Genomic DNA, 23,110 nt, shown 5'->3' with positions numbered 1-23,110 from the left:
AAGATAGTTGAATTTAATGACTTAGAAAAAAGAAACACGAACATTGTTGAATAAAGTTAAAAGTGTGTACTTTGAAAACACCATTAAAATAGTGTTGGCAAGACTGGCCAAGAAAAGAAAAAAATCTTTAATAACTGGATAGCAAACAGGACAGAACTCAAACATGGGGGAGATAAAATATTTGCTAGAAAGTAGTTTGTGTGCTTTTCTGGTCAACAAAATTCACTTCATACAATGAAGTGACTCAAACTAAGTCAATAGAATGCCCGAGTTCATTATTAATATAAATGTGCATGAAACTTGGAGTAAAGGTGATTTTACTGGTGAGATGATTACATCTTCAAGTTCTAGCAAACATTCATAGACACTTTCTGTGTCTTTAAAACTGTTCTAGTAAAAATATTTAAAAAGTACAGAGACAGGGCCTCCCTGGTGGTGCAAGGGGTTAAGCACAGCACAGTGAAGCTATCTGCAGCCTCTGCAGCAAGAGTTCAATCCCCGGCCAGGGAGCTACCCACATGGTGCAGCAGGCCTCTCCTGTCTCGCCCGCTGCTCCCCTCAGCAGTGTACTTTGGTCAGTCTGCCTGTTCTGTTCCCCACTCTGTCTCTGGTGAGTCCTCTCACCAACCCCAACCCCCCCCCACCATGCTTCTGCCCTGTACCCCAGTTCTTGTATGCATAAATAAATAAATCTTTAAAAAAAATTACAGAAACACAAAGATGTTTCTATTTCCATCACTTACTTTGCTGAATTAAAGAAAGTAAAGAAAATCACTTCTCTCAGTCCTTCCATCAAATCTCCATTTGCTTACAGACCTGTCTCTATTTCTCCATTGCTTAGAGGCCTTTCTCTAGTTATTGATATTCTTTGTTCCCCTAAATATTAATCACCCTTTTTTTTTTAAAGATTTATTTATTTATGCATACAAGAACCGGGGTACAGGCCAGATGTGTGGGAGGGTGAGAGGATTTACCAGAAACAGAGTGGGGAACAGAACAGGCAGAGTGACAAAATACACTGCTGAGGAGAGCAGTGGGTGAGACAGAAGAGGTCTGCTTGCCATGTGGGTATCTCCACGGCTGGCCAGGATGGAACCCGCACTGCAGAGGATGCAGACAGCCTCACATCACTGCGCTCAACTGCCTGTGCCACCAGGGAGGCCCTAGTCACCCTTTTGAGGGTAAATTTTGTTTTAATCATCTACTACACATGTCTCCCAAGGTATTTATATAGAAATGGAATGCCAATTAATTCACTAAGTGGGTTTTATTAATAGAGTTTCTATTTTAGAATGAACATTATCATTTATCTGTCTGTCTATCATCCATTTATTCACTGTGGACACTTAAGTAGTTTCCACCATGGCTCTCTCTTACTCTTCAGGAATGGAAGTATGCTTCACGACAGGATAAAACACCCAGACTATCTGAGGTGCTGGTTGAAGGCACGAAAATATGGTATATAATGAAGGGGTGAGGGTGGACACAAAGGCCAGCCAGCCATTCCCTTATACAGGACAGCGCAAACACAGCTCTCTACATTTCCTTGTTTACTGTGTTATTAAATTGTAAGAAAAAAAATCTCCTAATGTTTTATTTAGGATGTGAATATTTATTCTCATTTAAGTTGTTTGAATGGTGAAATTAGCCATTTAGTCCAGCTGTTGCAGAGCTTTTTGTCAAGATTCATATAGCAATTCAGATCTGAAACCTAGGTAGCTGAGATCTGGAATTGGTTGTGAGAACAGGCGGAGCTGCACTAATTTACACTCCCAGCAACAGTGAGCACCAACACATTGTTTCTAGTCTTTCTTATTTAGGCCATGCTTACAGGGGGCTTTTCCTTCTGCATCCCCTAAGTGTCGGTATGCTGTAGATCCATTTTCATTTGTCTCAAGGTACTTTTGACTTCTCATTGACTGCTCAGTATTGGTTATTGTACATTTTGGTTCCAGGATTTCTTTTTGGTTTCTTAAAACCTTTTTATTGACATTTACATTTTGTTCATACATTGTTTTCTTGACTTTCTCCATATTAACTCTCCGAGCATCTTTAAGATGGTTCTTTAAAAATCTCTATCTAATAGTGTTGAAACTTAACCCCTAGGCTACCAGGGAGACCACTAAAATCTCTATCTATCAGATCTGTCCTCACCTATTTTCCAGGGACAGTTCTACTGATATTTTTTATTATAATGGGTCATATTTTTGTGCTTCTGTGTGTGTTTTATGATTTTTTTGATGAAAAAATGTACATTTGACTCAAATAATGTGGTGTTTCTGGAAATTATATTCTCTTCCCTCCCCCTAAAGCTATGCTCTTTCATTCCATTATTATTTTGGGGGTATTTTTTGTTTGTCTGTTTGGTTGGTTGCTGTAGACTCTTTCTGTACTGAGGAGCACCTGAAATGTAAATTTAAGATACTCTCACATAATTTGAGGCTTTTTGTGGGATACATGGTCATTTTCTAGCTTTCCCCCTATACACAGACCCCCTGTGTGTCTAGTTACAGGATCACAGCTTTACCACGCAGCTGATGTTGGTGCTCACCACCACGAGTCCAGGTTGTGATTTATAGATGCGGGATTGGAGCTTGTTGATAAGATGGAAGGGGGCTGGTATGTAAGGAACGGATGCCCAGAAAAAAAATTCAGAGGAGAAATGGTCAATGTGAGTGTCCTGAACTGTAGTATTCGACTCAGAAGCCTTGGCAATTGGTGTTTGGATGATCGTTCTCTTGGTAGCTGCAAGTCGCTGCATTCAAGTTGAGATTCTTTTTCCAGAAAGGCCAAGTATAGCCAAATCAAATTTCAATGACTGAGGTACTGAAAAATATCCAAATAACTATGCACAAGTAGCAATCAAGTCAGGAGGCTAAACTAATTGGGGTTCTTGGCTTAATGGACAGAAATCAGGAAAAAGCATGAAGAAAAATTTCTGATGAATGCAAGTACAATTCATTTAAGTGTTAGGTTCACCACTAAGTTTAATTCTAAGGACAAGAAGGAACCCAGGTTTGGTACATTGACTGTACTAACTGATGCACTTAAGAGGGGAGGCAATACAAATCTATACAGATGGATTGTCACACTCGAAACACTTATAAGTATTGTGTGCACATATGTGAAATGGGTCCAGGAGCGAGACAGGACATTGCAACTGTGGCTAAGGCAAGGGGTACGCAGAGGTATCCAGAGAGGAGAGAGGCCCACACAATGATTCTTTCATTTTATTGGTCAGCTGCCAGGAAAATAGCAAAAACATGGAAGTCTCAAGGATTATGGAAATATTATAAAGATCTTAAAATTGCTCTTTCTTACACCTCTATTTCAAGTGATGTGCCCCATGACTCTTTGGGCTCATATGTTGCCAGCCGTCACCCTGTTTAAACAAAATAAAATCAGATCCATTATAGGTTTTGGAACATCTCCCTGGTTAATTTAAATCATTTTTATTCCAGGGGAAGCCCAGAGGATGCTCTCTCTTTCAGGGACCCCCTATTCTGTTAACTGATCTCTCATGCATTCATTCCCTCAAAACTTAGTTGTTATCTTCTTTCTATGTGCCACGTACAGAAACATTCACTGGGAATATTAAATGAACAAAGCAAAATTTCTGCTTTTGAGTTCCTTTCAAGGCCACTTTCCATCTCACTCTGCTGGAAACCAGCCTCACCCTGCCTCGGTTAGACTCCATGGAACTTCTAGCTCCCAGGACTGGTACACAGTCAAGCAGGTTGGGAGCTTCGTTGCATAAAATGGCATGATGCCATGGAGAGCTCACAGGTCTGGGAGTGTAAGAATTGGGTTTTGTGTGCACATAAGCTCTGGGTGGCTGTCAGATTTGGTTAGAAACCTTGCTATGCCATTTAATAATGTGACAGGCTTGGTTTTCTCATCTGCCCCATGAAAATAATGATATATATCTACTTTAGGTAATTTTAATTTTTAAATTGAACCCATGTATATGGCTTACTATAGCTCCTGGCATGTGGTCATTCCCCAGTAAACAGTGGCTATCATTTTCTCTTGGGCTTGTAACTTCTTAACTGCAAAATGATTCTAAGATCCAACCCAATTATTGAAAGTTTTGGTTATGATAATCCTCCCACTTCCCTTCCCACACCACAGATTGAACCAAGATCTCAGAATCTCTCTTTTCCCTCCCCCCAGAATCAAGGACCAGATGGGCCTCCTTACTTTGCATCCTTTACCACACAGGCAACTTCACAATCTATTTTAAGTGCGTAGTTGTTACGATTGCCGTTACAGCCAGAGAAGATGAAATTTTCACATCTTTTGGAAGTTTTGTTGTAGAAAAATCTGAAGTGAACTTCATAGCAGCTTCCAACATCCTTGTCCATATTGCAGGGGTCTGCATGAGAAGTTCCCGTTGGGTTAGGGGAGTTAGTTAGGGCTCAGCCAGAGAGCTTGTCTTCAGGGCCTTTTAAATTTCCTCACATTACTCTGGAAAAATTCCTGTCTTTAAGGTCACTATAGGATGTGTGGTTTTTCTCTCAGAATTAGGATCAGTTAACAAGGTTGCCCCTGGGCATTCAAATTGATTCCAAGAGATGTTCTTGTTCTGGGTGGGGACTTGGAGAAATGGAGAATAGCGATAAACAGGGTCCTACCAGTGGCTCGTGCAGTGACGACACTCTCCTCTCACCCCTTACATCTTATTCAAGCTCAGTGTCCTGTTTTTCCATATGCTCATCCTTCCTTCTCTTAACTGCCCACATAGGATATACAATTCAAGTGCCCACTCCCCAGTTTTCCTATACCCACTGTACTTTCCATGTCCTGCATTTCATGTAGATGAGCTACTGCTGTTCTCAAAGCAGAATACATACCGGGATACACACTCTTTCCTTCTGGCCTTCTGTCTAGTTATCTTTCCTCTGTCACCTGCCTAGAGGCAAACCTTTTGTTTTTATTGATAAGAGTTAAGTGGTAAGTGGCCCAGGGCATCCTCAGCAAGCTGGAGAGGCCATTCATCCTGCTCAAGCAGCCACTGAGGAGCTCACAGTGGTACAAGCAGCTATGCAGGTACAATGACATGCATAATCTTACTCCTCACAAACATCCTCTGAAGCAGGCATTTTTCTGATCCACATTTTCCAAAGAGAAGACTGAGGTTAAAGGGTGGTAAAAGAGGAAGTGACTTGGCCAAGGGCACTCATTTGCTAAGTGGCAGGCCAGGGTTTGGGGAGTCTAAGTCATGGGAGATCTTGCACCTCCCGTGCTCTGGAAGTATTGAGGTATCTGTGAGCACCCACCATCTACAGCAGACATGCTGTAAGTTCTTCCAGATATGGACCCAGATATTGAAAATGCCTCAATTTGCTCAGTACCCAACACACTTTTTCTCTCATCTCAATACATATTTTTGAATGGTCTTGGTCTTTGCAATTTGTCATAAAGTCCCTAGTTCAAAATAGTTCTAGCCCTTTCGGTCTTCCATAAAAGAGAGCCCCATATGGAAAGGACTTATTTGCATCATAGCTTTTTCTCATCAGACTTCCACAAGCTTCCTAGAGTAAGTAATGCCCAAGTCAAGGAAGCAACAGTCTATGGGAATCACACAAAAGAAGGACCACCTGTATACTACATTTTTTTCAACTCTTTCTCCCTTATCCATAAATGACCTTTGGATTTATCCTCTACTTTGAGTTCATACCTCTCAAATCTCCACATATCTTTTCAGAAAGTTTAGCGACACCACCCATTAATGGGGTAGTCAGCAAGAAGAAAATGAAGAGCTCTAGAAGAAATCTCAGCTCAGCAGGCTTCATGGTGCAGGAAGCAACAGGTCTGAAAGTCCTGGGATCCATTGATATTATATTCTGGACTTGAGAGGCCTAAGCCCACTTTCCCCAAGGGTTAGGACTGGGCATTGAGCTGAACAGTGAGTGCTTGGGCACCCAGCCATGAACCTGAAAGTCCCAGGCTGATTAGACCCCTGATAGTGAGTCCCATGTTCACCTCGAAGCCATAGAAATGAAAGGATCAGAACTTCTGTGCATGTTTAACCATCAAGCATGGAACCATCAGAGCAAATAATTAAGAAAGAATTACTTCTGTTCTCTTGATTGTTCTATAGCAAGGAAGAGACTGATCCTAGTGCAATAGGACATGAACTATAACTGACCCTTCCAGCACTTCCTTCACGCTAGGCACTATTTTAAGAAACTCACACATACTAAAGCATTGAATTATCACAAGCAAGTATTATCATCATAGATAGAGAAACTGAGGCTACCAGAATTATTATTCTTATTTCTCCCTTGTCCTGTCTTAATAGGCTAAATTTGTTATTTTTCATACTAGGTATTAGGAATTTTGGTGATCTATCAACAATGTTGACTATCAATCAATAAATGAATAAAGAATATATTTGAAGACCCCCAACAACAAGTGCTGGAGATGATGCAGAGAAAGAGAATCGCTGTTGGTGGGAGTGTTAACTGATAGAGTCATTTTGGTGAGTGAACTACGTTTACTTTAAAAAATTAAAATGGAAATACCGTGTGACTCAGTAATCACTGAGAAGAACTTGAAACCATCAGCTCAAAAATTTATATGCTCTGTAATGCTTAATGCAGCATGATTCACAACATCTAGGACAGGGAAACCACCTGAGTGCCCACTGATGAGGAGTGCATCCAGGCGATGTGCATCCACACAATGGAATACTCAGTATTAGGTTCATAAGGAAAGATGAAATGTTGCCATTTATAGCAAAATAGAAGGTGTTCAAGGGAATTATTTGCAACAAAGCAAATCAGTACGACAAAGACAATTATTCCACATTTACACAACAGATAATTCAATAAGGCAGAATACTTATAAAAACTAGTGGACATTCAGGCCTCCCTGGTGGTGCAAGGGGTTAAGTCTCAGCACTATGATGCTATCAGCAGTCACTGCAGCACAAGTTAGATCCCTGGCAAGAGAGCTGACCCGCATGGCTCAGCAGACCTCTCCTGTCTTGTTCCCTGCTCCCCTCAGCAGTGTATTTTAGTCAATCCACCTGTTCTGCTCTCCACTGTGTCTCTGGTGAATCTTCTCACACTCCCTCCCCAACCCCCACCCCTGCACCTCTGGCCTACACCCCAGCTCTTGTATGCATAAATAAATAAAATAAATCTTTAAAAAAACCCAGCGGACATTAATAACCAAAGTGAGATTTATGGGGGAGATGTTAAAAAATAAAAACAAAAACAAAAAATGAGGTTTCTGATGTTAAAAGGGAGTAGAGGGGAGAAAAGGTCTAAGGGATTATAAAGGATAGTGGTAGGGAAAAAAAAGATTATTCAAGGATTTTACAGCCTTCAACAAAAACTCAGACTAAATAGAGTGGTTCACCATTATCTCTTAACATAATACGGACATGCTTGTCAATGAGTTCATAAAATATAAACATACACACCAAATATAAAAGAAGGAAAATTTCTTCAATGCCTAGAGAACAAAGTACAAAAAGAATAAAGCAATAAACTGAATTGAGTCCAGGTCTTCATAGGGAATTAAACATTTCTTCCAGGATTCCATGTTACTTTGAAGGTGGAAAGGGTAGGATAGGGCTCTGGGGGTCACAAGGTCCCTCTTGGTTCATTAATTTCACAGTTGGATACCTGAGCATCTTGTCCCTGTCCCCGGGTATGAGAGGTAAGGAAGCTGGGACAATGGGAACTATGTGCAAGAGGAGACAACAAGAATTTAGGTCTCAAGTTAAAGAATAGTCTCAGCTCAGAGATTTCTCCGACTTTCTCCCAATAGCATCAAGCAGAGATTCATCTGAACCTTTCTTAGTGTTTTACTCACTGATCCAGATGCCAAGAAGAGATGGTGAGAGCAGGAGACTGCAGCAGAATCCTTACTCCAGCTTGGACCCTGAAAGAGTTAGGACATTGTGAGATTAGAGTCGACTGGGATTTCCTAAAGCCGGAGTAGTCAGTCCCTGCAGTCAGAACCGACAGTTTTGTACCCCGTTCAGGTGGCAGCACCTAAATGATGAGAATAGGCCAATGGGAGGTGGGACCCTATTGATGAGGCCCAGGGGTGCTGAGGGACCTCGAGGTTCTTGACTTCTTTTCAGGGAAGAATTTATGCTGGAGTCAGAGTAGGTGGGTTAGAAATGAAGCTTTATTGTAAGCAATAGTACAATGATCAAGAGAGAATGCGGGCACATATCAAGGGACAAATTTATGCCTTGAATCTTTCTAGTTGAGGTGGCAGGGGGCTTACACATGGGATAATGAGATTTGGCCAATTAAAAAAAAGATTTATTTATTTATGCATACAACAACTGGGGTACAGGCCAGAGGTGTGTGTGGGGTGGAGGGGGTGAGAGGATTCACCAGAGACAGAGTGCAGAACAGGCAGATCCGCTGAAATACACTGCTGAGGAAATTCAGGAGAGGTCTGCTGTGCCATGTGGGTTGCTCCCTGGCCAGGGGATCGAACTCATGCTGCAGAGGCTGTGGATACCTTCATAGGTTGCATCTTAACCCTTTTCACCAACAGGGAGGCCCAGAGGTTTGGCCAATTTGTTTAACAAAAACCACCGGGCTCTAACCTCCTGTTAGTTAGATAAGATAGAAGTTTTACAACTAGTGGCACCTGGTGTGAGATAAACTAATAGGATTTGAGTTCTTTCTTCTGGAATGTGCTTCCCCAGTCACTCAGCTCCACCCCTCCTTAGGTGGGGCAGGGAACATGGAACCACACCTTTAAATGGAGACTCCTCTGTAACATTTTCCTATCATAGCCTCATCATACAGCCAGGATAAAAGTTAAAATATGTACTTCAACAATTAGTATACATACATGGAATTTTATTGACAAATAATTAGAACTAAATACTAACACATTACGTGCAAAAAAACCTTCTATTATATTAAACCCTTGTAAAATTCTGTCATCAAGATCTATAATTAGCCCCTGTTATTTGGGCAGGATCTTTAATTAGGTCCATTTAGCTCAAAGCAATGCCTTTCCCCCTTCATTCCTGCCTCCGTCAAGTTATTTATTGAAGCCCTCTCCTGCCATGAGCAGATTCTGGTGGGGGTGGTGGTGAGTGGACTGGTCACCTGATGTCAGCGACGAAGGTGAGCGTATGGTCCAGGATGCTTTTCTGGCAGGTTCACAGACCAAGCCAGCGCTGTACTCACCTCGTCTCCGGCCACGGTCCAGGTTCTCTTTCTTCATCTTCACAGCAGTGGGCAGTGGGTTCACACGACAGTGTGGAACAAGTGTGGTCACCATCTCCCCAGGGAGAAGGTGATGAGGGTAGGGGGTGAACTCGGGTCTCCGGAGCTCTCCGTGTTTGGACTTCAGGAACACATTCGCAGGCCCACGCCCACCCAGGGAGCCCCACCCAGTAGGGGAGGGCCTTCCCCGTGGGAGCTGTGGGCATAGGCCGCCCGTCATGGCCAGGACCACTTAGCAGCCTGGAAACCCTTGGCCCCCACTGCCGCCATCTGGACCTGCATTTCCCCCAAAGCCATGTTGTCAATAGAACGTTCTGTGATGGAGGATATATTCCAAGTCTGCTTTAGTTAATGCACGAGCTGTGAGTCACTCGAGGTTATTGAGCACTTAAAACGCGACTAGTGAGTCTGAGGAGATGCTGGCATATTTCATGCTTTGAATTATTATTAATATAAATTCACATATAAATCGCCTCCTGTGACCTGTGCCTACAGTATTGGACAGAGGAAGCCCCTTGATTAAAACAGATAACTGCAGTTTGAAGGGGTGGCCTTGATGTGAGTGACCTGGCTCAGAGGCCAACTTGAACCACATCTGGTCAGTTCCTGGGTGGTGTAGGAGCCTGAAGAGTTTTCTGAACCACGTTCCAGCACCTGGCCAGGAGTCCCTAGGGATCAGCCAGATTAAACGGTGCATGGAAGAGAGGGTGGACATGGACTTGGTATTCGTTTATCTTGGGGAAAGTTCCTTGGGAGTGGGTGCAATTGAGGGAATGTGAAATTGTTACAATTCCAAGTTGGTAGCATTCAGTGGGGATTGTGGGAAAGAATTGGGGAGTAGGACAGAGGCACGGGGGTGTAAGAATTCACCAGAGACAGTGGAGAACAGAAAACAGGATTTATTGAGATACACTGCAAAGAAGAAGCAGTGGGGAAGCAGGAGAGTCTGCTGAGCCAAGAGTGGGGGTCCCGCGCTCTATTTCTGCTCCAGCCATCAGGCATTGCTTAGGATGACTAGTTTCGGGTGTTTCCTGACTAATGATCCGGGTCATCAGCCTAAGGGGCCCAGTTCCCACGGCTAGTCAAGCCTCCCAAACTTGCCTGCCAGGCCAGGAGTGGGGGCGGCAGTGCCGTCCATAGTTGCTGGAGGTTAGCCGAGGATAGAGATAATTGCTAAGTTGGAGATTCTTCATAGTGACGTGTGATCCCCTCTTTCTGGCATGGGGTACTGTCCATAACTATGCCTTGTTCTGTCTTAGAAGATATTTCAAAGATCAGAGATGTGATGCTTATTTTTTTGGCAGCTAATTTATAGAACCTACAGAAATTAAAAAAAAATAGAGCTTAAGATGGACTGTGCACTTTGATTTGGTTATAAAACAAGAATTGTGGATGCGGAACTCTTCCTGGACCACATCTTGCCCCAGGGAGTGTGAAGACTGCCCCCCCCCCCAGGAGGAAAACAACAGAGAGGGCAAAATCTGAATGACCAAAGGCTATTCTGACCTGGCGATACCTGGCCTGGGGTGGTCAGGGAGGGAGGGAGCACCCCTGGTGATGTTCACACAGGACATGCTTGGGCAATTGACCAAAGCTTCCCTTGGGCTGCAGGATCAGCAGAACCCAGTGGGACCAACAGGTGGTGTTTGGTCAAAGAGGGCCAACAAAAAGGAGAACGAATTTGCTTTGGGATCTTGGTGACACTTGCAGCCCCTCAATACAGCACAGACCCCAGGTTAAAGGTAAATTCTGGGACAGGGCAGGGCCTGTGGAGGGAGGAGTTTGTGATGTGTTCAGAGCCTCACAGATGAGGTGCTGGGGAGAGAATTATGCAGTGTGGGAGTGGAAGAAAGCACTTTCCATCAGGATGTTTATGGAAATTATTCTTGGTAAGGAGAGGGAGAGAAGGTCAGAGAACAAGGGATCTATCCTCATGGCTGGTAAGAAACTCTTCAGCTGAGCTCCCACCAGGAGCTTCTAGGTCAGGACTGGGCATGAGCAGCCCCTCAATGTCTGTGCTCTTTGTTTAATGAGCAAACGATCCCACAGAAGGCAGAACAGCACTGAAGTCCTCCTGGGCAATCTTCCTGCAAATTACAGATGTGAGTACAGTTTTCAGGGGATGATCTGCAGGGTGGAGGGTCCAAGATATACCCTGGAACACAGAACAGAAAAAAAAAAGGGTCCGAACAATAGTTTGGAGTAACATTCAGACTCCAAAGTCCTAGGAACGGCCTGGAAACCAGTAACCCTGGTCTCCCTCATGCGGTCACAGGGAAGTGGAATATGATTTTTTCCTTAGCTGCCACCTTCTCAGAGTCCCAAGCAGGGAAAACCAGGGCTTGGATATTTGATTGAAGACAAAGTTCAGCAGAACCCTGTACCCACTGGGCATAAGACTTTTCCTTTCAGATCAGATGCCAGGTCTCCCATAAACTCTGGTTGGGTCTAGTTCAAGAGAGTGTTCAGTAAGAGAAGGGTGTGCGGGTTCATTTGCATTAATTCACAGTGCAGTTTCAAAGCAAGTTATGGAGTCATTAATAATATAGTTTATCCTAAGTTAGACCTAACAAGTAGGTTGACCTACTTATGGATAGGAGGATTGAGTAGGATGAAGACTACCGAGCACATGGAAGGTACTGGCATCAGAATGCTAGAATTCAAATTGCAAATGAGTTCTGGAGTAATTCTTTCCATGGGGAGAAAGGGGTATATTTCAGGATGGGGTGAAAGATCAGCTTCTCCTTCCTCCCTGGTCTCTAAATGATGGGGAGGCCAGGGCACCATGATGCTCTTCCTTCTACTGTTAGAGAATAATAAGCATGTTCATGCTAGCATCTCACTGCCCCCACCCCCAAGTCAAAGCCAAGGTCACTTCTACCAGGAGGCCCTGCCCCAGGATTCCAACTCACAATCTTTTTTCTGTTGCTGAGTTCTAAAACTTTAAGGATGGGACCTGTTCACCCCCTTTATCCAAGTGTAACCAGGCCCTAACTTTTGCACCTTGTGAGAGGCAGTTATTAGGGGCAAATATTCGGTGTGGAGCAATCTATGCACCCCTATTGCTTTATTGCAGGTATTTGCAACAAGAAGGGGTTCTGTAGGAGAGGGATAAATGATGAAGTCAGGGTTAAGATTGTAAAGCAAAAGGCGCCACAACTGAGATGAAAGAAACCAGGGACCAAGCTTTTGACAGCAGGCAGAGACCAGTACCCAGCATGCACCTCCCAATCCTCCAACCGGGTCAGTTCAAGAAATTGGAACTGGTTTCCACGTTGGAAGCTTGGGGCTCAGTGGAGCAGTGTGGGGAAGGAGTTCATGAGCCAGGGGTCTCAGAGAGCCTGACCTCCTCAAGTTTTGCTTCCTCTTCTGGCTGTTTTACGCAATCTCACCAATAATATTTAGCAGTTTTTCAGAAAGCCTTGGTGCGGCTCTTCAATTTCAGTTCTTGACTTTCCAATTAACTCTATCCTGGGCATCCCCAGGCATTGCAGCTTGCTGAGCCTCCCTCAGTCTCACAAAGCTGCATGCCCTCTTTGAGATTCCTAAAGCAGGACCCTGCCTCCTTACATACATGCGCCACCGCGCCTGTCTCTTCTGAGCCTGCAACATTCTGAAGCTGCTCTCGTCACCGAGGAGGCCGACGTGATGGATAATGGTTCCCTTCTCATTTGCTATTGGCTAAGAGAGTGGCCAGCGCTCTTGTTAGGTTGAGCTGGGCAATGTGACCCCTAAGATGGACTCTGTACCTTCCTGATGCCGATGCTGGTGATTGTGCCGGCACCTCTGGGTGTTTTAAATGTGAAGTGAAATGCTAAGATTTTCTTGCCTTGCCTACCCACTCTCCACAGCGGAGATGATGTCGATTCCAGCTGGAGTTCTACCACGTTGATTTTTCTCTCTGTTTTAATGCTTGAAAAGTTGACCCAAGATCCATGAAGGAGGTAGGGACAGCAAGAATCAGATGGATGACGAGGCTGATAACATTTCCAGTAGATAACATTTGCTGAGCCCTGTCCTGGGAGCTTGCTCCCCGTCTGCACGCACCATGTAGGTGTCTCTTCCCAATGACCCCAATGTCACCTTCTCCACTGCAAAGGCAAAAGCCAAGAGCCAGACACTGTGCCCAAGATCACTCGGTAAGCAACAGAGCAAGGATTCAAACCTAGGACTTGCCGGCAATAAAGCTTGGACTTGGGAGATTTTGGAACTCGAGATGGTCCTTTTCTCACAAGGTGTGCCCGGGCCGAGAGCCCTTAGGCCCTGTCAGTCCTCAGATGCTGCCTCCCCCCCGCACCCCCACAACCCAGGCCCAGACCCAGCACTTACTTAGAAAATGTTTCTTTGGACCCCCAGGCACTAGCTGTGGCACCAGGCAAATCCACAGCAGGAGCTGGAGACAGAGCGCAGGCTTCATGCTGCTGGCAGGGCAGGTGAGCAGGTGGCTCTGAGCTGCTGGCTTAGAGGAGAGAGGGCAGGAGGGAAAGCGAGGTGGACCGGCCTGTGTGTTGGGAGCAGGCAGCGAGGGCTTGGCCCAAATCTAAGCACCTCCCAGCCACGCCCACTCCAAGATCAGGCAGTGTTTTCAGATCTAGGGCCCCCCCCAATTTCTGACCTGTCCTGGCTCTCATCTCTAGGTCTTACTAATGTCCTTTCACCTGATTTTATAATTTTTCCCTGTGGTGTTCTGCACTGTCTTGGTTGTATTTATTCTAAGAGGCTTTTTTTTTTTTTAATGAAATTGTAAGTAATATAACTTTTTGAGTAATTTCTTTGTTGTTGTTGTTGCTGGTGTAAAGAAATGACTTTTGTATATTGATCTTCCTTCCTTCCCTCTCCCAGCGCAACTCTCCAGCTCCTCTCGCCAGACTCCGATCACCACGCAGGGAACCATCATGGCCAGCCGGACGCTGCCCATCCTGCTTCTCTGCCTGCTGCTGCTGCAGACCCAGGGACACTTCTGGAGAAGGAAAACCCAAGCAAGGCCCCAGGGATCGAAGCCAAACTGTATGTGATGGGCTGGGGGCGGGGCTGGGCAGGGGCCAGGAGGGGCCAGGAGGGGTCATGTCCAGTCTGAGCAAGACCTGGGCCCTGGAACTGGATTCAGCACAGCCTGCGCTGCCCGCAGCCCGATGGGGCTCCGAGCGCTCCCGAAACACATCCTCAGCCCTGCACCAGGCCCCGGGAAGAGCCCCAGGCGGGCAGGGGGTCCTACCTCTCATGCTCCATCCCAAAAGTCCAGACAGCACACGCATCTCGGCCCTAGGACCGAGAGCCAGAGAAGACACGGCTGTCTTTGGCTCATCCACATGTGCAACGGGTGTTTGTGGGGGAGCCGTGGAAAGAGAGGAGTCGGGAAGCCAGCCTTGGGTGCACAGGGTGAAGAGGGCCCAGGAATGTGGCAGTGGAGGGGCAGGTGGAAAGTGTCTTCCCTGGGGAGGGGGACTGGAGGCAGCGGGAGGGGAGAGGAGGCCAGGTCATCTTCCTCTGTGGAAGCTGCAGAGTCGGGAGTGTGGGCCTGGGGGGCAGAGGATGTCTTGGGCTGGCTGAGTTCTCAGGGTGAGAGTGTAGATTCTGTGGGGCTGAGTTCACCCAGGCCGGGAGCAATGTGGGAGCAGGGTGGGGGGGGGTGGGGAGACAGAGGCCTGAGGTGTGCAGGAGAGGCTGGAGGCAGCAGGCTGGAAGGCCCTGCAGCCATCAGGTGTCCAAGAGTCACCATTGGGTTCTGAGTTCAGGGTCTCGGAGAGGCGCTAAGCTTGAGAGGTTGTTCTCGAGGACGAGCTCCATTCACCCCATTCCTGCCTCTTTTAGACGCAAAGGCCTGTGAGGTGCGACCCAGCCCATATCTTTGCACACACCGCTGTTCGTATTTCCTGGAGTGTACAAAAGCGAACACCGTGTGCTGCTCGACCTTCTGTGGGAACGTGTGTATGAATGTCCTGTGAGCAGGGAGCGCCCCACGTGCCTGCTGCTCCCCGAGCCTCCACTCAGAGACCGCGCCTGCAGCTGAAGCTCCAGGACCTAGAGTCCCAGCCATGAGGGGCGACAGGAACGCTGCCCTCAAATAAAGGGCCCACAACCGCTGTCAAATAAAGCAGAGTGCAGCACTGGGACCTGCCTGCTGCAATCACTGGGACCCAGCGCAGACCCGGGGTGTCCACGCCTTTGTCCTGCCTCCCTGCTCCCTCTCCACTTGGCCCACGCACCCCTGCCAGGCCCCTGGGGCTTGGCCCTGGCTCTTGTGCTCATGCCTCATGCGCGCGGCATCTCTCAGCGCTGGAGAGAACAGTCCTCATCCTGAGTCACAAGTGCCAGGTTAAGCGTGAGCTAGTCTGGGGGAGACCTGGGCCCAGAGAGGAGGCCCCAGGGCAGCATCCATCTTCCCAGCCCCAGAGCTTGCCACCCCTGCTCCCCATTCTGCTAGTGAGAATGTGAGGGAGAAGCAAACACTGGAGAGGCAGGAGCTTCCCCTCCCCCAACAGTGAGGAAAGACTCCCAGAGAAGCTGAGAGGCCAGAGAGTGAAGGTCAGGGCCTGCCTGCAGAGCCTGCTCCCTGCGGCACCCGCACCAGCTTCTACTCCCCCGTGGTGGCCCCCAGTCATGGCCGTGAAGCCTGTGCTCCCCCTGCACCCCTCCGCCACCCACACTTGTGGCCGCTGTTCTGGTGGGGACTGCAGCAGGTGCCCAGGTCTGAGACTCCAGAGCCTCCCACTAACCGAGAGCCCCACCTTTGCCTTGGCATCGTCCTCATGGTCTTGTTCTTTTCACCCAGGGGAGCCCACCGGGTGGTGGACAGGCGGTTCCTGCGGCAGCTGAGGGTCAACTTGCAGGATGATTGTGGGGCTTGTCCGTGGTCTCACGCGAGTTGATGGAAATTAACCACTGGAGAAGACGCCTTCTGCCCTATGCAATTACAGCTCCTCTGACATGGCCTGGGGCTAACCCAGGCACTGGAGCCTGTGGTCGGTGGGATGTGAAGTCAGTGAGGACTCAAGCAGGGGGGCCGAGCAGGAGCAGGTGTTCAGGGTTACACGATGGTCAGCAATTTGTCTGCACACCTGTGACTGAAAGCAGCCATTAATCAGGGCAGATTCCAGTATTTGTTGGGCAGGGTCCTTTCGGCCCACGTGGCCGGGCAAGCTGTGTACCCTGGTCCGGGGTCACACACTTGGCTCCCTGCCATGTGCCGAGGCAGCAGATGACTGGCTGCTACTCTGCTAAAATCCTAAGGTTAACCACCCAGACTTCTGGGGGTGGCAAGCCTTCAACTGACCTCAGAATTCCAGTAGTTCCATCAGACAGATCCTGCCAGTGCAATTGTCTAGGGGTGGAGACAGACTCCTTGTGCTTCCTACTTACCATCTTTCCAAAATCTTGTCTATCTGAATTTTAAAAGAATTTATAGAATGAACACACACACACACACACACACTAAAGCATAGGGGAATGAAACATTTAATTTTTTGATTAATGCACTGAGCACAGGTTGCTCTCTTAATAGTACCAAGGCAACAAATAATATTCTGGAAAAAAACCATTGTTTTCTATAGAGAGAAGTAAATGAGATGAAGCAATGGGGAGCCCCAGAAAGCAGTCAAGGTCAGCGATATGGTGTAGAGTGCAGAGAGGCAAGGAAGCAGCCCCAGAGAAAACAAAGTTGGGGCAGTCTGCAAGGCTGTGCTTCCTGCTCGCTCTCCAACCTTCCCAGTTCTGCCCAGCAGTCTGGGAATGCTCCGCCCAGCCAGCATCTTCCCTGAACTACTCCCCGTCCCCCTGGTCCCTGGATTCTCTTCCCGTTACGCTCCTTTTCTGGCATAAGGGCACTGGAGGCAGTGTCTTGTGTTGGGAAGAGGGTCCAGGGACTATCATGCTCCTAGTTCTAAGAGAAGCTGGGGGCTTCACCCTCTGGCACACCTGGATCTGCACCCACTTCCTCTTAAATCCTATACCCAGGACTTGTCGGCTGTGTGGCTGTGTGAAAGTTGCTTAACTCCCCTGTGCCTCAGTTTTGGTATTTGTAAAAACAGGAATAGTAGCAGTACTAAACTCATATGGTCCTTGAGATTATTAGTTAATACTTGTTAAATATCTGAAACAGGGAATTTGATGTTAAGCTGGGTGCTTGTTGATACTTGACTGGGTGTTTCATTTGCTTATTTAACAAACCATACACAGCACTCTCTGTATGTTAGACACTGGTTCTAAGTGCAGAACAAGTAATCACAGCCCTCCCAACAACCCAATGGGGTGTGTAGCCCAATAAAGGAAACGTCATTAAAACAGAGTGCAGTGGCCACCAGGCGGCGCTGTCACACAGCACAACTCACTGTCCATTCCAGACCCCAACGAAGGAGAAATCCACACTGGAGAAGGCAGGTTGCTTCTTTCTCAGCCATTCAGTCAAGTCCACCAATGGACTTTCTTTTGAAAGAGCTCCTCTTCACTTCCTCCTTCTCTCCAAAAATACGTTCCTCTCCTGTTTGTGGAATTTGCTTTTATTTATTTATTTATTTTGCTAGAGCTTGCTTGTTCCAAATTGCATTTCCTTTGCTATTCCTGAATAAACCCATTTTTGCTGGTAAAGTAACTGTCTATTTTATTTCTTAGATGAAGAGAGGAAAGTGCTGTTATTATACCCACTTTACATATGAGGACAGTGAGGCCATGGAAGATTCGTGTCATGCCCCGAATAATTAGCAGAGTAGCCAAGATTTGAGTCCAGGTTAAGCTTGCTTTTTACACCTCCACATTATGTGACGTTTTCTAAACTCTCTTGGTAGAGCTCTCTCTCTCTTTTCATCAATGCAAAAACACAAGACATCAGCAATAAGGTAGTGGTAGGATGGTGCTATCTGTGGAAAATTTAAAATGGAAGTGAACAGGACTTTACAAAAGTCATCACACAAATGGCAGAGGAAAGTAAGCACAAAGATCGTTCTCCTCCACACTCACCCAGACTTCTGGGAAACGTGTGTCTTGGGGGAGGGGAGCCTCCTGCCATCCCACGCTGTTCTACCCACATTACCTGCACCAAAAAAGAAATTATGAAGTACTCCTTGCAGAGCATTTAGTGACAATTTTTCTGTTTGCTTGGGGCAAAACTCATAAAACGTACAGTAACAAATCATGATTGCATTCTCAGGCTTTCAAATCTATCCTGCTCCGTTTCCTGTGAAGGTCTCCGCAGTTCCCTGGGACCAAGAAAAGAACCATCAGCCAAATAATTGCCGGCACTTGCAGCATCTTCAGAGATCTTCAGAGGTAGGTGGGAGTCACAGTCTGGGAGCTGGAGGGGTGAACCTGCAAATACTTTCATTGGTGATTTTGTTGGATGCATTCCCTCTCCAAATCAGGCCTCTGGATCATACCAACACTCTCCTTAATGCAGGGAAGAAATGATGGACCGAGTTGTTGAAATGGAGAAACTGAGAGAGAAAAATGACACCTCTAGACACTGAGTCCCTTTGGATGTGACACCCCTAGGAGGGCACTTTGCACTGTCCACAAGTACCCCTCTAAGACTGCATGACCTGACCCTAATCTTGAAAAAAATTTCAAACAAACCCCAAATGAGGAATGGTTAATTAAAAGAAAAGAGTGACTCTAGTCTTCAAAAATTTCGATGTTGTAAAAGACAAGGGATATTATTGGGTGGATTTGTGAAATGGAATCTGGATGACAGATGAGAATTCCCAGGAACATCCCCCCCAGCAAGGTAGAGAAATTATGATCCATGGAAAAAATTAATGATAGACATAATAGGACCATGATCTATGAAACAGAATTCAGGAAAAAAAAAATAGGAGGGAAAGAGAGACCCCTCAAATGTGAGCACAGTCAGGTCATAAATTCCTAAAATAGGTGAATCTAAGAAAAGGTATCAAGAAGTCCTCTATTTTTTTTTAAAGATTTATTTTATGCATACAAGAGCTGGGGTACAGGCCAGAGATGTGGGGGGCAGGGGCCGGTGAGAGGATCCACCAGAGATCCAGACAGAGTGGGTAACAGAATGGGCAGATTGACTGAAATACGCTGCTGAGGGGAGCAGTGGGCGAGACAGGAGAGGTCTGCTGCACCATGTGGGTTGCTCCCCGGCAGGCCGGGGATTGAACTCGTGCTGCAGAGGCTGTGGATTGCTTCATATTGTGGTGCTTAATCCCTTGCACCGCCAGGGAGGCCCCAAATAATATCTTTTAAATGTTTAAGCAACTCCTCACATGGGTCCAGGTGCCTCAAATTTTAATCTTCCTATTTTATAATTTTTCACACATGCTAGGAGGAGAATAAATTCAGCCCTTTTCATGAGTTTTGCACTTTTTAAAATAACTCAAGGTGTCGTGTCTGCTTTGGAGCATCTGAAGGGATTTCAGCCACTACGTATAGGTTCTCTTCTGCTTGGTTGAACATATTTAAGCAAAAATACTTTGGGGGAAATTGGTCACTTGTAGGGAACGAGACAGTCACACCACTGTAACTGTGATTCACGTTCTTCAGACTTGGGCTTTCTTTTAACTTCCTTTCTGTTTGATGGGGTGGGGGGCTAAGAGAGGAAGGGGGAATGAGTTGGGATTTTTTTTCTTATCTTCTTATTTTTACTTATTTTTTTTTAATTTGGAGTAAATTTTTTTGAACAATACTCCTCCTCCAGAGCCCCAAATTTCACCACCACTGCCTAAAGCAATAGTCAGCATGTTTTTTGCATAGTCTGTGTTTTGGATCCTAGACACTCTCTCTTTTTCCTCCTTCACGTTGATCTTAAACAAGAAATCTCTCTAGGAGCCTTCCTGGTGGCCTAGAGGTTAAATCTCAGCACTATTACCTCAACAGCCTGAGTTGCTAACCCTCATGGTGCAGCAGACCTCTCCTGTCTTGCCCACTGCTCCCCTCAGCAGTGTATTTCGTCAGTCTGCCTGTTCTGTTCCCCACTCTGTCTCTGGTGAATCTTCTCACCCCCTGCACCTCTGGCCTGTACCCTAGCTCTTCTATATATAAATAAATAAAATTAAAAAAAAAATTTTTTTTTTTATGGAGGCATGTTTTTATTTATTTATTTGTTTGTTTGTTTGTTTGTTTGTTTGTTTAAAAATGCACTGGGTACAGTCAGAAGCGCGGGAGGGTGAGAGAATTCACCAGAGCCAGAGTGGGGAGCAGCAGAGCCAGAGTGGGGAGCAGAACAGGCAGAAGGACCGAAGTACACTGCTGAGGGGAGCAGCGGGCGGCAGGAGAGGTCTGCGCGCCATGTGGGACCCTCCTCGGGTGGCCGGGGAGCAGCCGGGGATCGAACCGGCGTCGCAGAGGCCGCGGGCAGCTTCAAAACCCAGCGCTCAACCGCTGAGCCACCAGGGAGGCCCTTTAAAAGGTATATAACCACAAGTCCGATATGATTTTAGTTTTATAAAAATTCATGAGCATATGCATGCACATTACATGCGGTTATATGAAATTGCTAGAAATATTTTCTTCCTTGTAGTTTTTTATGTTTTAATATATAAGCTTCAGGTATGCAGCCTCACACCTCACAACTGCACCCCATGTACATGCCATGTTTGGAGAATTTTGTCAGCTGAATTTAAATTATCTTTTCATTAAGGAAAGGCAATCCATTTAAAAAATAAATTTTCTTTCTACAAAAGAAAGGCATGACGTGTGATATGGAAAAATACCTTTTGGGAAAGCCAGTGCTGGGCTTATGTGTGTGCCTGTTGTGGGCTGGATGGAGGGCAAGAAAGATTAAGTAGAAGACATAGGGCAAGGAAATCTTGAAATACTTCTCGCTTCACAAATCTCTCTATCTGTATCTCTTGATCTCAAGCAGAAACTGAGAGGGAAAGAAAATCCTGACAATATCTATCTGGACACAGTCACGGCCAGCAGCATGAAGTTCTGGACGCTGATACTCATGGCTTCCTTCTGTATGACTCTGTCAGTGCTGGGAGCACTGAAGAGAAGATACTCCGGTAGGTGATAAGGCTGGGGGTGGGGGTGGGGACCAACGTGGGGGGTGGGGACATTGTGTTCGGGACACCTGATTCAGGACAAATGCCTTTTTGTGCACAGAGATAACGATCTTTCGCTGCTTCTTCTTTGAACTTTGAGAATAGCATTGATGATCTTTCAACTTTTATGTAAAGTCTGTAAGTTCAAAGGATGTAATATTTTCCCAGGTCAGGCTATCTTTAGGTGGGAGTTGGACCGCAGTGCAGAGCTGCTGTATCTTCCTGGCCTTCTAGAAGCTCTGTGTCCCAGCTGTGTGTACTCTGATGAGCACCAGTGGGTATTTCTTAATAGACACCCTTACTTTTAGTGACAGGATGTTTGAGAATGTGAAAAGATAGAAAAGAGACAAAAGGTGAGTCCTCAGTGGGGCAAAATTTGCAGGGGACGGGGTGGGGGTGGGGAGAAGTCATAGGATAAGAAAATGGAATTACTGGAGAGGCCAGGAAGATTGAGTGAGAAAAACAAGAATTTGGAGAGAAGTTGAGTCATTACAAGCAGGTCAGCAAGGAGGGGAAGGAAAGGAGAGTCTCTTCCTTGCTGTTCCTGGTCTAGCTTCCCACAGCATGAAATGGGGTGATACTGAAACTCAGGCTGGCCAGCTTCTGAGGCTGCCAGCCACACAAATGGCGACTGGAGAGCAGGGCTCAGCAATGTGGGGGTGCCTAAAGAGGGCCCAGAGATTGCAACACCGGTTGGACCTGTGGGAGCAGAGAACGCAATGGGGTCCGTGAAATGCAACGACTGGGATTTGAGGCGTCCTGGGAGGCAGGTAGGTGTGTTGGTGGGGACTTGGGGTGTGGATGCTAGGAGGGACTATTAAATGAATACGGGACTTTTTTCTCCTGGATGGCTGCGTGGCCCCTGCCAGGCTATTACCATTTCATCTCCATTTTCAGAAGCTGAAATGACCATTGAGGAGTGCAGGGGAGAGGCAGACGTCCTGCAGTGCACCAAGGTGTGCTCGAAAACCTTCAAGTGCATGGAAGTGAACCACACGTGCTGCTGGACATACTGTGGAAACATCTGCTGGGAGAATTAATGAGTTGGGAGATATGTGCTTGGGCAAGTGTCTTCATGGATTCTTACCCTACCCATGTTTTTCCTAAACAGAGGCATGAAGTAGCCCAGTTCCTAGGCACAAAAATAGCAGAAGACCCTAAATCTGGAAAGCAATTTACTGGCAAATAAACAAGACGACAGCTTGGGGCATATTCTTCCTTTCACTACATCATCAGTGCCTGTGCTGGGCTCACTGTATCGCTTAATAGTTTGTTCATTTCCAAATTTTTGTCCAGATTTCTAACTGATACCTCCATACTCAGACTTTTCCATGAGCTATTTTGGCTTGGCCAGTCCCCAAATCTCTACCTTTCTCTATTCAATGAGTCAGCCCCCCAGCCCTGCCTTTGCCACTTCTTACATCAAGTGTCCCTGTCCCACGGTCTGGGGCGGATGGGCACTGCTAAGATTGGGGTGGAATACATGTTTCTCAGAGTCTTTGCCTCTAAGTGTCTAACCTTTTTCTCTTTCAGAGAATCTATGAAAGAAAAGGAACACTCTAACCTCCCAGCGAGGCACTGGTGTGTTCTCACTGAGGGCTGAGCAGCAGCCAATCCTTAACAAATAAACTCAATCACCAAGAATGGCTTTGACTTTTTCCCACTCCAGGCCACTACCCTTGACTGCCCTTCATCCATCCCCCATAAGTTCCAGTCCTACTCCTGCACGCCCGTTCGATCACCTTAGGACTGGGGACTAGTCTCACCGACTGCACAGAATAGAAGGGGCCAGCTCGCGCATGCCGCAGGGAGCAGGCTCTGCAGGCAGGCCCTGACCTTCACTCTCTGGCCTCTCAGCTTCTCTGGGAGTCTTTCCTCACTGTTGGGGGAGGGGAAGCT

The 23,110-nt window shown here is 46.5% G+C and overlaps 3 protein-coding genes across 3 annotated transcripts; 2 read left to right on the top strand and 1 right to left on the bottom strand.

The window, feature by feature from the left end:
* Nucleotides 1–11,131: 11,131 nt before the first annotated feature.
* On the bottom strand, nucleotides 11,132–16,188 carry WFDC13 (WAP four-disulfide core domain 13). Its single transcript, XM_037521580.2, has 3 exons — nucleotides 15,944–16,188; nucleotides 13,545–13,674; nucleotides 11,132–11,370 (listed from the first exon to the last, which is right to left on the bottom strand). The coding sequence occupies exons 2-3, from the start codon at nucleotides 13,630–13,632 to the stop codon at nucleotides 11,222–11,224; spliced, it is 237 nt and encodes a 78-aa protein (XP_037377477.1). The 5' UTR covers nucleotides 13,633–13,674; nucleotides 15,944–16,188; the 3' UTR covers nucleotides 11,132–11,221.
* Nucleotides 14,111–15,160, top strand: LOC119254486 (protein WFDC10B). Its single transcript, XM_037521591.1, has 2 exons — nucleotides 14,111–14,222; nucleotides 15,027–15,160. The coding sequence occupies exons 1-2, from the start codon at nucleotides 14,111–14,113 to the stop codon at nucleotides 15,158–15,160; spliced, it is 246 nt and encodes an 81-aa protein (XP_037377488.1).
* Nucleotides 16,189–21,090: 4,902 nt separating the features above from the next.
* Nucleotides 21,091–22,268, top strand: WFDC11 (WAP four-disulfide core domain 11). The gene is made up of 2 exons (XM_037501636.1): nucleotides 21,091–21,172; nucleotides 22,109–22,268. The coding sequence occupies exons 1-2, from the start codon at nucleotides 21,091–21,093 to the stop codon at nucleotides 22,249–22,251; spliced, it is 225 nt and encodes a 74-aa protein (XP_037357533.1). The 3' UTR covers nucleotides 22,252–22,268.
* The last annotated feature ends 842 nt before the right edge of the window (nucleotides 22,269–23,110 follow it).

This window comes from Talpa occidentalis, unplaced genomic scaffold (genome assembly GCF_014898055.3).
Source record: "Talpa occidentalis isolate TD23 unplaced genomic scaffold, MPIMG_talOcc4v2.1 talOcc4.10, whole genome shotgun sequence".
NCBI classification, from domain to species: domain Eukaryota; kingdom Metazoa; phylum Chordata; class Mammalia; order Eulipotyphla; family Talpidae; genus Talpa; species Talpa occidentalis.
The sequence above is the reverse complement of the archived record's forward strand: the minus strand, read 5'-3'. Positions and strand labels throughout refer to the sequence as shown.

Coding starts and splice junctions, on each gene's coding strand:
- WFDC13 (XM_037521580.2), bottom strand. CDS start 13,632: ATGAAGCCTGCGCTCTGTCTCCAGCTCCTGCTGTGGATTTGCCTGGTG. Junction 11,371..13,544: donor TCCAAAGAAACATTTTCTAA/GTAAGTGCTGGG, acceptor TCTGTGTTCCAG/GGTATATCTTGGACCCTCCA.
- LOC119254486 (XM_037521591.1), top strand. CDS start 14,111: ATGGCCAGCCGGACGCTGCCCATCCTGCTTCTCTGCCTGCTGCTGCTG. Junction 14,223..15,026: donor CCAGGGATCGAAGCCAAACT/GTATGTGATGGG, acceptor TGCCTCTTTTAG/ACGCAAAGGCCTGTGAGGTG.
- WFDC11 (XM_037501636.1), top strand. CDS start 21,091: ATGAAGTTCTGGACGCTGATACTCATGGCTTCCTTCTGTATGACTCTG. Junction 21,173..22,108: donor ACTGAAGAGAAGATACTCCG/GTAGGTGATAAG, acceptor CTCCATTTTCAG/AAGCTGAAATGACCATTGAG.